Source organism: Canis lupus, chromosome 2 (genome assembly GCF_011100685.1).
Source record: "Canis lupus familiaris isolate Mischka breed German Shepherd chromosome 2, alternate assembly UU_Cfam_GSD_1.0, whole genome shotgun sequence".
Lineage (NCBI taxonomy): Eukaryota > Metazoa > Chordata > Mammalia > Carnivora > Canidae > Canis > Canis lupus.
In genome coordinates, this window is record NC_049223.1 from 65996337 (window position 1) to 66013893 (window position 17557).

General features: G+C 43.8%; 1 protein-coding gene across 3 annotated transcripts in view; it reads right to left on the reverse strand.

Moving 5' to 3' along the window:
• Positions 1–1148: 1148 nt before the first annotated feature.
• The window catches only part of LONP2 (lon peptidase 2, peroxisomal), a 94066-nt gene continuing 77657 nt past the window's right edge, over positions 1149–17557 (reverse strand). For 2 of the 3 annotated variants that reach the window (XM_038531105.1, XM_038531107.1), the window contains exons 12-15: positions 15677–15819; positions 5070–5277; positions 4460–4650; positions 1149–1572 (exon numbers count right to left, since the gene is read on the reverse strand). In XM_038531105.1, the coding sequence (XP_038387033.1) occupies positions 1351–1572; positions 4460–4650; positions 5070–5277; positions 15677–15819 (764 nt within the window). In that variant the 3' untranslated portion in view covers positions 1149–1350. Of the gene's footprint in view, positions 1573–4189; positions 4248–4459; positions 4651–5069; positions 5278–15676; positions 15820–17557 lie in introns of all 3 variants that reach the window. The other variant, XM_038531106.1, reaches the window with a different exon arrangement.

The following is a 17557-nucleotide window of genomic DNA, read 5'->3' on the forward strand; positions in this document are numbered from 1 at the left end:
AAGATGAATTAGCATCATGGTTTCCTTTCCTCCCCTGTGAAGATGACTGAATAGAAGCCATAAAATCCTAAAACGGTGGGAAGATAGTCCATGAAATGGTTTTTAAAGTGCTGGTGCGGGGATCCCTGGGTGGCGCAGCGGTTTAGCGCCTGCCTTTGGCCCAGGGCGCGATCCTGGAGACCCGGGATCAAATCCCATGTCGGGCTCCCGGTGCATGGAGCCTGCTTCTCCCTCTGCCTGTGTCTCTGCCTCTCTCTCTCTCTGTGACTATCATAAATAAAAAAAATAAAGTGCTGATGCTTTTTGCTCCCCCACTGGCCATGACGAGCCCCGTAAGTGGAGCCCCAGATCTGGATTTGTAATACCAGAACATGTTCAGATTTTACTAGCAGGTATTTGGGTAACGTGCTCATCCAGGGCATCCCAAAGTATCTTTGCGTATCTAACATTCCGTAACAGAAGATTCTATAGTTAGTATTATTTTAGTGTCGTGTTCGCATTCATCTTCAGCAACACTTCACCACTCCTGCTCCCATTTTACAGGTAAGGAAAATGAGCAGAAGAGCCTGGAAGGAGCCAGACACAGGAGAACATGGAGAGTCTATGGGGCCTGGCACAGGCCAACCAGGCGGAGCGGGGAGGTGACAGGGTCAGGGTACCACGGTGGGGATCATCTCAGGATGGGCAGCAGCCTCTGAGGACCGGACTTTTTTTTTTTTTTTTTAAGATGTTCCTAACAGGCCACTCTGCCTGGTAGAAACCGCCAAGTTTGGCTGCTACTTCCTCAGCATAAGCCGCACCCCGTGTTGGGGTGTGCAGACCTCACCCCGAGCTTCACATCACTTGAATACTTACTTTGGTGTGGTTTTCATCTTTGTCTTGGGGCCCCTGTGTCAGTCTCCTCAGGGTCCAGCAACCTCTCCCGGTGGCTCTTCCGCATGCTGATCCCGCAGAAGAGCCACCTGGAGGGCGGGTTAAACTGACTTCTGGGCGCCCCACCCCCACCCTCCATAGTTTGTCTGAAGGTCTGGATCTTGAGAATTAACATTTCTAACAAGTTCACAGGTCACACGGATGCTTCTGTCCTGGGCACCACACTGAGAACTGATGCTCTGTACCCCTCCGGGGACAGTGATGATTCCACTGAAGACAATTTGATTTTTATTAATCAGTTTATTAACATTTCTGTAATCAACACCAGCCACCACTTGAGTGAGATTTGTTACTGTTGTGATCGTATTCACAAGTAAGGGACACTATGCTGACCTCTACGGGTATGAACAAAGAAAGACCTTTTCAATACCTCTTGGCACTTCATAACTTGAAATTCTGAAAAGTTGAGATTTGGGCCTACAGTTTGCTATTTAAGAGACCAGGTCTGGTGCTGACAGTAAAGCCACCATCAAAAGCTGCATTAAGAACTTCATCCAGGCAGCTTGCTGTGACAAAACTTAAATCCTGTCGTACGTTGCCCGGGATTTCTTCAAGGTCTTTTTCGTTCCTCTGAGGAATGATGACTCGCTTCAATCCTGCTCTGTGCGCTGCCAGCACTTTGTCTTTAATCCCACCCACCTATAAGGAGAGAAGAAAGTTACTCAGATTTCTGGTCATCCTCAGACTGTAAGAGATCCGTGACCCAACTTTCTTTCACGGTTATTTAGAACATCGAACTCATCTCCCGATTTGTTATAGTGCGAGCTGGGAAAGCCACTAAAAAGGTTAATATACAGTGAATTCTTTGTTTTAATTTGTGTTATATCCAATCCTTTTAATGGGGGAAAATTCTAAATTTTTGATAGATACGAGCACCTCTTATGTCCATGATCCCTTTTTACACTGTCAGGTTAGTATTTATACCCCATTCTGTAATCAAAACAATCTTATCTATAGGTCGATTCTGGCGAAGCATTACATTATTTTGACCACAAATCCCATTCCTACAGAACTGTTGTGTGCCAGGATGACTTCCTTCTCTACAGGTTTAAAGCCATAACTATCTCTGTGCCACTTGATGAAGAAACCATATCCCAAATGATCTAGGCTCTTACAGTGGTTTTAAAATAGGTCCAAAGTGGTCCCTTCACAAAGAGGGGAGTCTAACTCCCTTCCCCTTGGATGTGGGCCAGGCTTAGAGACTCGTAAGAAACAGAATGCTGTATGACTTTCAGTTAACCAATAAGAAATGAGAGCTGCTGCTGCTGCTAGGTCTGTCTCTCTGCATCTCTCCCTGGAGGTAGCCAGCTGCCATATTTGAGATCACCCAACAGTCTCTGGAGAAGCCGTAAGGTGAGGAACTGGGGTATCCTGCCAACCAGTCAGGTGCATGGACCCCAGTGCACTGGGCTGGTGTTCTGACTGGAAGATAGGACTCTGAGGCAGACAGCTCAGCTAAGCCTCTCCTGAATTCCTGACCCACAGAGATTGTGAGAATAATAAACATCATTGTTTTGGGGTGCTGGCAGCTCTCAGGCATAACCCCCAGAGCACGTAAGCCCCGCAGACAGCCCCCGGAGCCCTCCAACCGCCCACACCAATGCTGGCTGCCCCGGAGCCTCGGGCACAGGCCCTCCTCTGTCCAGGCCCTTCGTGTACTGCTGAAGCACGTTCTGAGTACCTTGCTCACAGAGAGCCTAAGACAAAGTGACTCCTTGCATGTCTGAAAATGCCTGTTTTCTCTCCTGTTGGACTGGTGGTAAGACTGTGTATACAAGACTGGATTTAAAATCATTCTCCATCAGGGTTTTGAAGGTACTGCACGTCTGGGTGTCACTGAGGAGACAGCTCTTTCCTCGGCTGTCTGACCAGTCGTGGGGATGACATCTTTCTCCTCATTGCTGTAAAGCCCTTTCAACCTGACGGTAACCTTCAATTCTAGGAAACGGTCCATTATTTGACAGTTTGCTAGATTCCGTTTCCTCTTTGCTAGAATGCCTGCCTGCCTGATAGATACTGGATTTGCCTGATTGCTTTTCTATTATTTTTTTCAGAATACTTCTCTAATTCTGAAACCAAAGTTTTCAGTCCAAGTTTTGTCCTCATTCTCTGATCTTGAACTGTTCTCTGAAGTGCCAGCTTTAAGTATTTTTAAATGCTGTGGCTTTTCTCCTGTTTCATGGAATAGGTTTAAAACTGGAGGCTTACTGAAAGCTACCACGGCCCAGAGGGATGGGAAAGTCTTGACGTAGGTGCTTATTTGCCCTGAGAGCGAGGATCCATGTATGCTATGGAGATTTCTATGAATTTTCTTTGAATCCCCTGGTTTTGTTTCCCATCTCTTTCCTGCTCTCCTGGTCCGTGCCTTGACACTCTGAGCCATGCTTTTCCCAGATTCCCGCCGAGAAGTTCATTTCTACCCCTAATTCTGTTTCACCAGCCAGGAGGACACTCTCTTCTAGAAGTTGGCTGAACGCTCAGCTGCTGACTCCCCACTCATTTTTGAGTGTTTGTATTATCCCTTTCACTCTTTGCGTAGTCTACCATCTTGAACTAGAAAGCTGAAGAGTTCATGTCAGTAAAGCATTTGCATTTCCTTTTAATAGCACAGCTAGTATTAGCCACTATTAACCACTATTACGGTCTCTTTAAATGCAGTAATTCCTGGGTAAGGTGAAGAAAAGAGATCAGCCATTCCGTTCAAGTACAGACCTACAAATGTCTCATAATAATACGGTTGACTTCCTGGCTGAATTTTAAAAGTTGGCGAAATGAGAGCAGTTTTAGTGATCTTGAATGGTGATTCTACGATCTGCTTTCACAATTATCTTATAAAATATAGGTGTTCTCAGAATAAAGAATGTTCTTTTCTCACTTTGCTAGGAATTCGCCAAAACTCTGTTGTAGACTGGTACTGGTAATGAATGACTTAAAACCCTAAATGACCGCTCAAGTTCTCTGTATTTTATGTGTTTTCCTAAGTAGTTTAGGGTATGGAGGGGAGCCCCAAAGCTCCATATATATAGAACTTTAAAAAAATTTAGTAATTAGACATAGCTGGTCTTTGTTATTACAGCTTTCATTTTCTACTGATTTTTCTAAAAATCTATCAACTACAGTAATCTAAGTTATCTATAGGAGGTCTCATCGCACAGGGACTTCAAAAGTTCAGAAGTTAGCCTAAAGTTTAAAAAAAATCAGCTGCTATCCTGTTTTACATTGAAGTTATCTGGTTAACAATTTGCTAACTCTTCACCTTAGCGGCTGACATTTCTGATGACCAGAAGTATTTCTTTCCCTCGCAAGTCTTCTTTCTTAGTAGAAGGGAAAACATGGGGAAAATTGTCAGTATTTTATATGATCAATACTGAAAAATATGAATTAGTTACAAGCATAAAACTTTAAAGTGTTTAAAGCTAAGGTATATATATATATATATATATATATGAAGAAGAGAAACTATTATTAATTTAAACTTAAAATTAAAAAAATTTAAAACCACATAAATCACTTTCTTCAGACTTACTGGAAGAACAAGACCTCTCAGTGTGATTTCTCCAGTCATGGCTACATCTGAACGCACCAGCCGCCCACTAAAAAGTGAGGCAAGACAGGTTACTATGGTAACCCCAGCAGATGGTCCATCTTTTGTGACAGCACCAGCTGGGAAGTGCAGATGGATGTCTGTGTTGTCAAGAAGATCAAAACTTCCAGAAGCTTAAAAAAGGAAATAAGGATTTTAATGTTGAAAATTAAACCTGTTTTCTTTTTCTCCTAAAAAAGAAAATCAAAAAGATAAAAATGAATGTTTTGGGTAAATGAATTCCTCAAAATATTAATGGGTGGTACAATTAGAGTGGGGTCTGGAAGAAGAGTTTTATTCCATTCCAAGTAGAACTGAAAACAAAACCTTGAAATCAGTTTCTAGTTCAGGACTAGCCACACAGCCCTAACATGGGAACTAGAATTTCTATGGGTCTTCAAAATCAAAGGTTTGTACTTTCTTGAAGGTGTATAACTCTTCCTCTAGAGCCCATCTTAATCTTTGTCCCAGAACTGAGAGAGGTCTCCTAGAGCATGGGCCAAAGGCTCCTCCCCGCTTCCCGCTGCACCTCCGGCTCAGCTGGGCCACTCACCATTCGTCAGATGGTACTTCTTTGCATTGCTGCGGAGCCAGCTGATGGCGAGATGGGCAGACTCCTTCATGACGTCCCCTAGCTGGCCAGTCAGAGTTAGCTGACCTTCGCCATCCATTCGGCTTGCCTCCACGAACATGATTTCCCCACCTAAGGGGGTCCAAGCCAGACCTATTGCCACTCCTGGTTGACTTAACCGTTCAGACACCTTGAGAGAAAGAAGAAAAACGATCAGTCACCAAGACTGGCCAACCCCATCACAACACGCTGCCAGAGCCTACCTCTTCAGTTTAGGCTTCAACTCAAAAGGATCTGGAGTCACCCCTTAACTATGTATAGCTTTCTGCCAGAAGAAAAACAAAACTTCCTGTTTGGCATTTATCAGAAGCAATTTTACCTTAAAATACGTGTGAATTACTGATTAGGAGCCACATTTAGTTACATGTGCTCTAATTTTCAAGGAACAAATCCAACTGTTTTATCTACTTAAATATTTGTATTAGGCTGCAAATTTATAAATACTCCAGAACCTAACTGCATTTTTTAAAAAAAGATTTTATTTATTCATGACAGAGAGAGAGAGAGAGAGAGAGGGAGGGAGAGGGAGAGAGAGAGAGGCAGAGACACAGGCAGAGGGAGAAGCAGGCTCCATGCAGGGAGCCCGACGTGGGACTCGATCCCCAGTCTCCAGGATCACGCCCTGGGCTGAAGGTGGCCCTAAACCGCTGAGCCACCAGGGCTGCCCCTAACTGCATTTTAAGTAATCGTACATTTTCTTCTGAAAGCAGAAACCCTGTTTCAGACACACATTTAAGAACTACTTGCTCCAGTGGCCAAGTATGAAGGCTTGTAATAAACCCCCTAGATTTTACTTCTCTGCCACGTTACCATCTGTGTTATTGCTGTAGGAACACTAGAAGATAATACTCCACGTGTGCCTGGAGGCCCACTGTGTGTCCTCACTGCTGCTGGAAACTGAACGTGACATTTGCCTGAGACCACGAGCCCGGTGATGAGCCAGTTCATCCAGGTTAGGAGAACACATAAAAGGAACAGTATGGTTGAAACACAATCACATTCACTTTTACTCACCCTCTGAGCCTCCAAATTCCCTATCCCACCAAGCTACTGTGTCAGAGGAGCTGAGTACAACGTGTCAACCCACCACTAGCCCAAATAGGACATGTTTCCAGCAGAGGTAACCTTCTCAGTGAGGAGAAGCAGAACCAAGAGTTGGGAGTTTCTGGGTAAAAGAGCTGCGTTGCTGATGCTTACTTCTTTCCAAGGGGCTTAGATGGTGAAAATCCTGACTTTAAAACACTCCAAAATCACATGTGGCATCCACGAAAGCTAAGAGGCACTTAGTTTTGGTGGCAAACCTGATAGCATGTTTTGAAAGTTTGTTTCATATTTAAAAATTTTAATTCTAATTAACTTCATCTGATAAGTGAGAGACTTGGAAGTCCAAACGCTGAGCCAAAAGCATGTTCCGGATTCCACCTCCCTCAGCTCTGGCACTTGCCCTGTTCCATATGTACTTGAGGAGAAAGACATAGATGATCAATACTATTTAAGGAAAACATAGAAACTATTTATAAAAGTGCTCCCGAGGCTTGTCTTTTTCTAATATAAAATAATTTCCTATACCTTTACGACATCTACTCTGGGTGGCTCTTTTCTGGGGCTGAGTGAACTAATCCTGAAGAATAATCCTCAGGACACTGACTCATGTTAGTTCATTTAATAGAAAAAGCCATTACGCTTAGCGGTTAGCTGTAACAAGAACCACCCCTTTTTTACAGCTTAGATCCTCAAAACTCATTTTTCAGAATACCAAAAACGCCCCCGAAGAATCAGGAGTCAGGTGCTTGTTGACTACTGTTTCACAGTCTCCCAACACTCTCCATCTGTTGGAAGCCTTGTACTCCGGGCAGAGGTGACTGGTGCATTGTTCACAGAAAGGATCGGGGGACAGATAAGTGCATATGGCCAAGCCAGAAACATTTGGGCCCACAGGCACTTTATTCAGACTTGATGGGAAGTGATCTCATAGTAACCTGAAGACGGGAGGATGACAAATCTGTGATTTAACAGCAACATACAGGCAGGAGAACAGATGGGCTTGATTACCAGCAACCCTAGAATCTCTGTAATTACGGCTAATAGTAGTTATCTAAAAGGTAAAGGATCTCTAATTCTTAGACTTGGAAACATAGTGGGGGGGAGGGCCGAGCGAGCAGGGTGGAGTGGCAGAGGGAGAGGGAGAAGCCGACTTCACCCTGAGCAGGGAGCCGGGCTCCGGGCTTGATCCCAGGTCTCCAGTATTATGACCTGAGCCGAAGGCAGACGCTTCACCGACTGAGCCACTCAGGTGCCCTGTCGTGTTTTTTTTTTTTTTTTGAAACTTTATTTTTATGTGATCTCTACACCTACCACGGGGCTCTACCTCAGCCCCGAGTTCGAGATTAAGAGTCCCAGGGCCCTAACTGAGCCAGCCAGGCTCCCCTGGAGTCGTACTCTTCGAGAGCACGTGCTCTGAAACTGTAACAGTTACACATCAGGTTTCTATGTATTTTTGCCTCAGAAATGAGCGGAGTACGAGTAACTGTGAATGTAAAGACATGTGCTCCTTTCCTGCTGCCATGCACACTTTCCTAGCCGTCTTAACCCCTCCTCACAGAACAATCTATCTCCGAGCACTCTGTACAAAGTGATTCAACACAGTAATTTCAAAACTATGTTTATCAGTACTTTTCTATCAGTTTCTAATTGCACTGCTGATCCGTGGAATCATCAGTTATATGAGCCAAGACAGGCCTCCTCGGCTCGAGACTGAGAATGTTTTCCCCACTAGATGTCAAAGTGGAGCACAAACACCCCAAGCTCATTTTTGCCGTTCATTTTCCCACAGGTATATCCTTACACTTCCATTTCCTTATCTGTTAACTACATCTTGTTCAAAGAAATGGTTGATTTCTCCTGTAATAATTGTATCAATCACGTAAATATGTAGATTGAAGGAGGGTTGAAAATGTTTAACGAAAGACCTAATTAAGAACAGACCCTGTCTCCCAAAGTCTGGCCGCACCCCTCACAGCCCGCGGCAGTGTCCCACCTTCATCCCCGGCACCGGACCCTGCGGACCGAAACAGCAGGTCGGGACGGCCCCGGGCCCCCTGCGAGCCTCCCCCAAGGCTCACAGTTTGGTGCCTGTTACTACGGCGGCCTCGGAGAGGGCTGGAGGGTCTGCCGGTCATTCCATGCTCTCCCGAGCATCCCGCCTGAGGCTCCATCACAGCTCGTAGGGACCTAGTGGCAAATACCTCTCGGAAGGACAGACTAAGACCATTAGACAAAGTCACGATTCTGCTCCAGTCCGGGGACACAACGGGCATGTACCGAGTGCTTTCGTCTACACAGCCCTGAGGAGGTGCGGGCCCCTCTGTGGGGAGCTGGGACGAGTGTCCTAGAAGAGGCTGGGCAGAGCTGGGAGCTTGGCTCTCCAGGGAGCCAGGGACTGCGGACACCAGGGCCCCCACGCACGGCGGGGAGGCACCACCTGAGCTACCAGAGGGCCGCGGCCCGTGCAGGCTCTGGCGGCGGTGACGCTTACACTATAAACTGGCGGCTTTTATACCTCAGAGCACTTTTTATGCTCCTGCCAGGGTTGTCACCATGGCAGCTATCCATCTGCCAACTTCTTTCAAGTCTTTGTATGAAGATCCTAAGCCTGGAATTCATGAATATTTCATTTTTCTAGTTGTAAATTTGTTTCTGTAGTGTTTAGAAAAGGGAAGGTCAGATCCCGTTTGCCTGGAGGTGCCGGGGTCTATACAGCACTGTCCTCTCAAAGCTGTGTGAAATAGCCCCAGCCTGGCCTGGCACTGCACACTGCAGACAGCCAGCTGCTTCCAGCCCCGTTCAGTAGAGCCTTTTCTTGGCAAAATCAACTCGTGGTGGGGCACCGGGCCAGGCTGAGTGTGCGGCATCGGTGTCGTAGGACACAGGCGCGTGTGGCACAGCAGGTTTAAGTGGAGTGGATGGGGAAGTAATTTACTACCAGATTTCTTTTGGACGTTTCACTAGTTTAATAAACTTTGCCCATTTCTAGCACCTGATTTTGTCTCAAAGGCAAACATGCTGATGGAATCTCCTGGAATTCACATTTGGATACATTCCATTCAACATGCTTTTATTTTTTATTTTCTAAAAGATATTTTTTAAAGATTTTATTTTTTTAAAGATTTATTTATTCATGACACACACACACACAGAGGCAGAGGGAGAAGCAGGCTCCCTGCAGGGAGCCCAATGTGGGACTCGATCCCAGGACCCTGGGATCACGCCCTGAGCCAACGGCAGACGCTCAACCACTAAGACACCAAAGTGCCCCAAAATTTTATTTATTTCTCATGAGAGACACCAGAAAGAGAGAGGCAGAGACATAGGCAGAGGGAGAAGCAGGATCCTCTCAGGGAGCCCGATGTAGGACTTGATCCTAGGACCCAGGATCACACCCTGAGCTGGAGGAAGGTGCTCAAACACTGAGCCACCCAGGCGCCCCTACTTTCAACATTTTATTTATTTATTTATTTATTATTTATTTATTTATTTATTATTTATTTAGGAGAGAGCGAGAAAGACAGTGTGAGTGAGTAGGGGAGGAGCAGAGGGAAAGGGACAAGCAGACTCTGCTGAGTGTGGAGCCCAGTGATCATAAGATGAACAGAAATCAGGTGTAAGTGCTTAACCAACTGAGCCACCCAGACACCCTTAATCAAGTTGCTTTTAAAAATCTGCATGCCTATCTTCTTTCCTTTAATATTATTATATTTTAGGGCAGTGACCTTTGGACAAGGACTTTTTGTACACCACTGGAGGAAGCCAATGCTGAGGCTTTAATACAAAATATGAATGGAGACTGCAATACTTAGAAAACATAATCTTAGGACTAGCAGGCTGGACAGGACATAGACACTTAAGGGTGTGCAGGACTGGCTTTCTGCGGCTGAGAATTAAATTTATCCTGCAACGACCAGAGCTTACCTGTTCTTCTGATTTATGATCTGTGAGTTTAAGACTGTTCCTGCCAGAGAATCTTGGTCAACTGCAAGACTGGCCAGCTAGGATATGTACCCAGTGAAGTGGAAGCTTCTCCTGCTTTCACTAGGAGGCGGATGACAATTGTAAGATTCTCATTTCATCCTAAGGATGTTCTTGTAACCAATAAAAGTAATTACAACCGAGTTGACTGTTATTAATGGCAATCTCCTAACTGACCAGATCAAGTAAGATTAAGTAACCGTTATTTGATTCCTGAGCCCTTCCTACTTCCTCTGCACCTGGATGTGGCCCGGGCCCAAGCTTCTGAGGAAGTACTCGGTGCTATGTCAGCACGCGCAGCATGATGGACACCTTGGCCACTGCAGACACCTGTGCCCTCGCTCATTCCTTTCCCACCTTCTCTCCCAGTGCAGGGAGAGCTTTCCTTAACTTTCCTTTTCTTAAAGTGAGTTTAATTGATCCTGTCTCTTTAGGAAATCTCATTGTATTGGAAAAGGTGACTTACGATAACTATTCCTAACCTAGACTGAGTATTGGAACCTAGACTGAGTTCCTAGAACTCATTTCTCAACCTGCTTAGGGAATCCTAAAAGGTAGAACTATTAATAAAAATGTGCCTTCTTACCCTTCTTCCTCACTGTTAGTTTGCTGGATCAGTCATACTTTTGGCACTAACATATTTTTGCAGACTTACCTTTGATGAAAATGAAAAATAGTAAGGGGTGATGAAGACTATTAAATGCAGGTATAAAATTGGAACTACAAAACAATAAAAACAGGATTTGGGTTTTTTTTTTGTTTGTTTGTTTGTTTTGTCTTTTTGGTGATTGGGGATGTTAGTTTTTATTTTTATTTTTTAAAAGATTTTATTCACGAGAGACACACAGAGAGAGAGGCAGAGACATAGGCAGAGGGAGAAGCAGGCTCCTTGTGGGGAGCCCGATGTGGGACTCGATTCTGGGACTCCAGGATCATGCCCTGGGCCAAAGGCAGGCGCTCAACCACTGAGCTACCCAGGTGTCCTGGGATGTTAGTTTTTAGGGAGTACAGCGGCTGCAGGAACTAGTATTTGTTCATTTTTTTAAACATGTACCAGGCACTATGGTGGGTGTTTTTTACACATTAACTCACCTAATCCTAAAGTCTCTCTAAACACATACATATAATTACCCACCATGTGTCAGACGAACGCATCCCACTCAAGGAGGCTGGATTTATCACCTAGTGAGTGAGAGGCCTCCTTCTGCCTCCCTTCTCCTAACCCTCTTGCTATGGCAGCTGGCTTCCCAACCTTCATTCCCTTCTCACTATTTTCTGTTTTCAAAATACTCTTCCTCTTTTTCACCACCCTGAATCCTGCTATCATCCAAGGTGTCTTTGGCGAATAGCTGATGCTCTGCTTCTACCTGGCTTCTGCTTCTCTGAATAGTTCTTCAATCCCAACAACGCTTTCCTCACCTTAACCCAGCCACTCTCTTCCAGGTCTCCTTATCATCATCAGAAATCACACCACCTCTGAAATCTGAATTTGAATGCCCCCCACCCCCCATAATTTTCTTCTCCTAGTTCACTTGTCCTCAAGACTACTGATGTTGCCACCTTCACATTCTACACCTACTCTGTCCTGACAGCACTTCTCTGCTGGTACAAAAACACAAAAAACAAAACAAAAACAAAACAAGCCTTTGTTTTTTCCATCATTATAACCCTTTTCTTGTAACTAGCTCAGTATTCTTGGCCATCTCCTCATTATACCTCACAAAGGGTATCATGGTTGCATATCATTTCCTCCCCTCACACTCTGGATGCCATCCCATCTCACCTTCCTAAAGACTTTGTTCCCACTGTCCCTCCAGCAATATCCGTCCTACTCCCTACTGGATTGCTGTGATCAGCACACACGACTCTATTTGCAAACATTCTCCCTGCGGCCCCCAAACTTCTTTTAGCCACCTCATTTCTCTGCAATCATTCACAGCCAACTTCTGAAAAGAGGAGCTTACACACTAATTTGTTTCCTCACCTCCCATTCTTTCTTCAACACCCTCCCAAATCTTTCATGCCAGCCACTCCCCTCTTCCAAGGTCACCAACCTCCACACTATCAAAGCGAATATACAAAAGCAAACACACTGGACATTTGGACATTACCTCTTGGAGGGTTTCCTCCTTTGTTTTCATGGCAGCATAAAACCCGTTTCCTCTTGCCTGCCTGCTTGTTACTTCTGACTTTTTTTTGAGGGCTCCTCTTTCTCTCCAAGACCCTAACTTGGCATTCTTCAGGGCCTGCCTCTAGGCTACCACTGGCTCTCTTCTGTGTATACTTTTTCCTCTGGTGACTTCAGCATTTCTGGGACTTTAAATGTCCTCTATTTTCTGACAACTTTGTAATTTATACTTCCACCTCAGACCTCTCTTCTGAGCAACAGGCCTGTGTGTCCACACGTCTCTTTTCTCATGCCTCAGACATTTCAAATTTGACACATTCACCATCCCCGTCTTTCCCCTCGCAGTAAATGGCACTGCCACACAAAAATCCTGTTGTTCCCACCAGAAACCCGTAAGTCCCTTCTGATGACTGTTTCCTTTGTTCCCATTATGTAATCCGTCAGCAAGCCCAAGGCTACCTGAAAACCACATCTCAGGGCTGGAGCAGTGACCCCAATCTCAGTGCCACCTGCTTATCTTCCTTACAGCACTAATCTCAACTTATAATTATGTGTTAACTTATTTTCTCAATGAAAGTTAAGTATCATGAAGGCCGAGATCAAACCTTGCCTGTTTACTACTGTATTTGCCAGCAGCATCTTAATACATATTTGCTAAATGACTGAAACTCTTTCTAGAAGAAATGACAGACCCTAGACTTTTACCTTTATGGAGACTATAGGCATTTAAACCAAAAAAGGTGCCTTACAATACCTTTTTTGTAAGGACCACTTCAACACATACTCCAACATTCCTAGTAAAATCTCTCCCCAGACCTTCTACCCAGGAGCACAGGAAGAAGAGTGACACAGGCTGGCCACTGCGAGTCCCCTGGGAGAACTGAGACCTCAGATGTACCAGTGTGACATTCCTCTCAGGTGAGAAACAGCTCACAATTCTGGAGTCAGGCCTGAATCGTATCTCCATTCTGGCAAAAGCTGTGTCTTCTTGCAAGTTATCTAAATACTCTAAGCCTGTTTCCTCATCTGTTCTTGGAAAGATCCGAGAGTGAGAATTAGAAGATGTGTCACTTGTTAGATGGTCTTGGATGGTGCCTGATACCTAACAGATACACACAAAAAAGTGGCCAAGAACCCCAGGCCAACCACTCCCATTCTAAAACACAGCACTACTTGGGTAAGAACACAAACAAAAATCTGACATACAGCAGAGGTCTTTTTTTATTTTTTAAACGGCCATACTTCAAGCCATTCTCTTTCATCAGGGAAGGACAGGAATTAACTCGGTCTGACAGGGTACCACAGAGGAGCCGCCTGGACTTGCTGTCGGCTATTCGGAGTTTGAATATTGCCTTTACTATTTGCACCTTATGTGAATCTGCAGGACTCATTTAACCTCTTCAAGCTTCTTCCCAGGTATCAAAAGGAAGATTCTCGGGGGCAATTAAACATTCCATAAATCTTCATCCCCAAGATGCAAAAGCTCACGTGAAGGTGGTGAAGCAGCTTGGGGTCGAAGGTTGTCACCAGACCACTAGAGGTGGAGACAGAAACCCCAGGCTACAGGGTGAATCCTCTTAAGTGTGGAAAAGATGAACAAAATGTTCCAAACTCAGGGATCCCTAGGTGGTTCAGCGATTTAGCTCCTGCCTTTGGCCCAGGGCGTGATCCTGGAGTCCCCGGATCAAGTCCCACATCAGGCTCCCTGCGTGGAGCCTGCTTCTCCCTCTGCCTGTGTCTCTGCTTCTCTCTCTCTCTCTCTCTCTCTCTCTCTCATGAATAAATAAATAAAATCTTAAAAAAAATAAAATAAAAATACTTAAAAAAAAGCTCCAAATTCCCAAACGCCAGACCTCCAATTCTAAGATGCTATTTATTTATAAAAGGCAAATGGCTACTAGATTCTACCTTTCAGATTCACATTGGCAAAGGGCTCAGATGCCTAAAGGAAAATGAGGTTCTCCAATGATATCAAACAGAGCTGTTAAGCAGTGTTTATAAAATTTCTCATTTCTGTTCTTTTGCTTCCTTTTTTTGCCAAAGCTCCAAGAATGTCTACAATGCTCCCAGAACTAAAGGCAGCAGGAATGGCTGGGAGAGAAGGGGTATACACAACAGAAACACGCATCAGTCTTTTATCTGTTGCTCGAGTTTAACTTCCCAAAGAACTGCTGGAACGTACTGTTCTGGAAAGCTTGAAGAAAAAAAGCCCATTCGAAATGCAGGACACAGAACCTGTTTACATCTTCACTCTTAAAAACCACTGCATTCTCACATGACAAAAAAAAGCAGATTTTGCTCACTTTCTTAAGCAAGGAAAGTTTTGCTCCATTTCTTACAACACTTCAAAATTTAAATCCATGACATCTTAAGAATTCAAATAACTAATCTGCCTCTGATTCTACTGTTCAAGACCAGATTTACCACTGAGAGTAAACAAGTTCTATTCTTGTAACAGAGTTTTGTAGAGAGGCTCATTAGCTTTAATGACCAGCTCAGAGTGTAGACAGATAAACAAGATGAGTTTAGGGACTGTTTTTCCTCTCCCCAGTTTTAAGACTTGAGGAAAAGCATATCTATGGTAGTGACTTTGAATGTCAGAGGGAGAGGTTATCTTCTGTGTAATTTATCAGACTTATTCTTCCAAAAATCTTTTTTTTTTCTTAAACTGATAGGTGATGATAAAGCTCCTGAAGGAAGATGCTATGTTCAGTAGTATAATACAATTTTTTTTTCTAGTAACTTGCCCATTCAAGCTCAAATAAGAATTCTACAAAAGGTATCAAAATGCCTCAGCTGACACAGACTCAACATCTCTTTCCATCCACCTGCCTCAATTCGAATCTGGGGCTCAGGCCTTTCTGACTGGATGTTCTGCTGTGAGGAACAGAGGGGTAAGATGGAAATAGGGCTGCGTAGCTTCAACCCAAGGAACTATTAACAATGAAATGACAGATTTCCAAAAGATGCAATCTGGGCAGTCAGAAGTTGAAGTTAGGCTCACACTTTCAGATATTTTATACTTAGGTTGTTTCCCTATCTCTGTCCCCCAAGAAATCCTTAATGAGGAATTAATAGGAATATAGAATTTCTAAGGAGGAAAGTCAGTGACACTGTTCTTAAAATGGAACTGGAGGGCAGAGAATAAGATCAGATTGAGTTTCCAGAAGACGATGTGGCCAGGGTCTCTGGCTCTCTGTAAAAGCCTTATTTATGATCACACTGGGATCTAAAATACAATACCATGGAGGAAACAAGTTTCCAATCTCTAAACAAAACTCAGTCTCCCAAACCACTCAGTTTTTCTCTCCCCCAATCTGTGAAGCAACCATCAGAGTAAACTGGTGGCTATCAACAAAGAAATGAGAATGATCACCTCCATTTCATACATCGGGGGCCCAAGGATGTCTTTCAGAGCATGAAAATCAATCAAAATTGGCATTTCAGGTGGTAGGGCTAAGTCCGTAGTGTCACTGATGGATTCAGGTTTTGCATCTTCTAAGATGTGTTCTCTGCCACCTAGGAGAGAAAAATGTATTTAGAAATTCTCAGAGATTGGCAGGTTTGAAAATTCATTAGCAGTATATATCAAACAGAAGCACGTGGACTTTAATAGATCAGTCACCCTTATTACTTATTCAGGCATGAAAATTCACCTTATGATCTGTGGAACTCAGGCAGAGAATCCATTTTTCAAGAGCCCTTTGAGGGTGATATAATGCACTGTCTTGTTTATTTGTTCTCACTTGCTTGTCATCTAGCCCTCCTACTACACGTAAGCTCCAGCAGGGCACAACTTTGCCTATCTTCTTTTTAACCATTATATTCTGAAGCCAAGAACAACGCCTGGCACTGTTCAACTTTAGAGGACAGACACTGAAGGGTCACATGCAATAGATTACCTTGTATAATTCTGTTAGATCAAAGGAACACAAAGTTTAGAACTCCTTCTTTAGAGGAGTTCCCTTAGGTGTCCCATTTCCTGACAGACAGCATCAACTTGGAAATGATGGATCCCCGTAGAAGAAGTAATGTTTCTTTTGTAAAAAAGTAACTCAACTCCAAGGTTATCACTTTGCAATAAAAACAAACATAAGCAGCAGTGCCAGGGAAAAAGCATATGAAGCCTGGTTTGAAATCCCTATAATAATGGACTCTTTCCTTTACCTGCCTAAGAGCGCTGGGTGTTAACAACCTGTCAGAGCACAGACTCATTTTGGTTTGAGCCTAGACATAGAAGGTGCAAGAGCCAACTGACTTATCAGACCACCTTTCTGTTAGTCTCCGTAATTTCAGTTTGAGGAAAAGAAAAATGTTTCTTAAGCCTGTAGCCAGAAACCTGAAATGAACAGAAGTTTAAAAACTGTATGAAATATTTGGCTTTATTCATCCTCATTCCCTAGCTTTGCTTTTCTTTAGTTTTGCCATAACTCTTCCAGTTCTTGTACTATCTCATGAAATGTTGTAAAATATCTTTATTACCTTTTTTTTAATACCTTTCTTCTGGAAATGATTACTGTACATACTAATATGCAACATATAATAGTTACAAACTTGCCATTGTGTATTTTATTTCTGCAATGATTCTCCCATTCTGAGATCTCATTAAGTTAAAAAGAACTGTTTTTCACTAATTCCTTTCCTTCCAAAAGTGATTCCCGGACATCTTTAGTAACATTAGGCTCTAATTTTAGACTCAACAATAACTGGAAATATCCTGGAGGGCCCCTAAATGACCCCTGCTATGATCTTCAGGGTGAATGGCTCTTTTAGTCTGCTGGGCTCTAAGGGGCTCCTCCTCAAGACTGTATCAGGGGAGATACACAACAGAAAACAGACACAGCTCAGATTTTCTGCCACCTGCTGCCTGTCAGGCTGGGCCCTCTGCCCAGCACTGAACTTCATGCTACCTACCTCTATACAATTCTTGTGAGAATTAGAGAATTAAAGAGAAAACCTTTTGCAGACTACAAAGTAATGCTGTACCTTAAGTCTTGAGTTATATATATTTTCACAGTCATTTCTTTGTAATGTCATTTCATCTTTCAAAGTTTGGGTTCTAGGAAGTCTTCCCTGATTTTTCCAACTTCTTACAGCACTTACCTGTTTCACTAAATTTAGCTATCAGTGGGTCACTCAGTAGCTTGTGGAAATGGGAGGTTTTCTGCCTTGCAGCTGTTTGCAGTCTATCTAAGCAGATCAACCACATAGGGTGGAAAGGCACCCGAACAGTCAGGTTAGCTCCCTGTAGATCTCA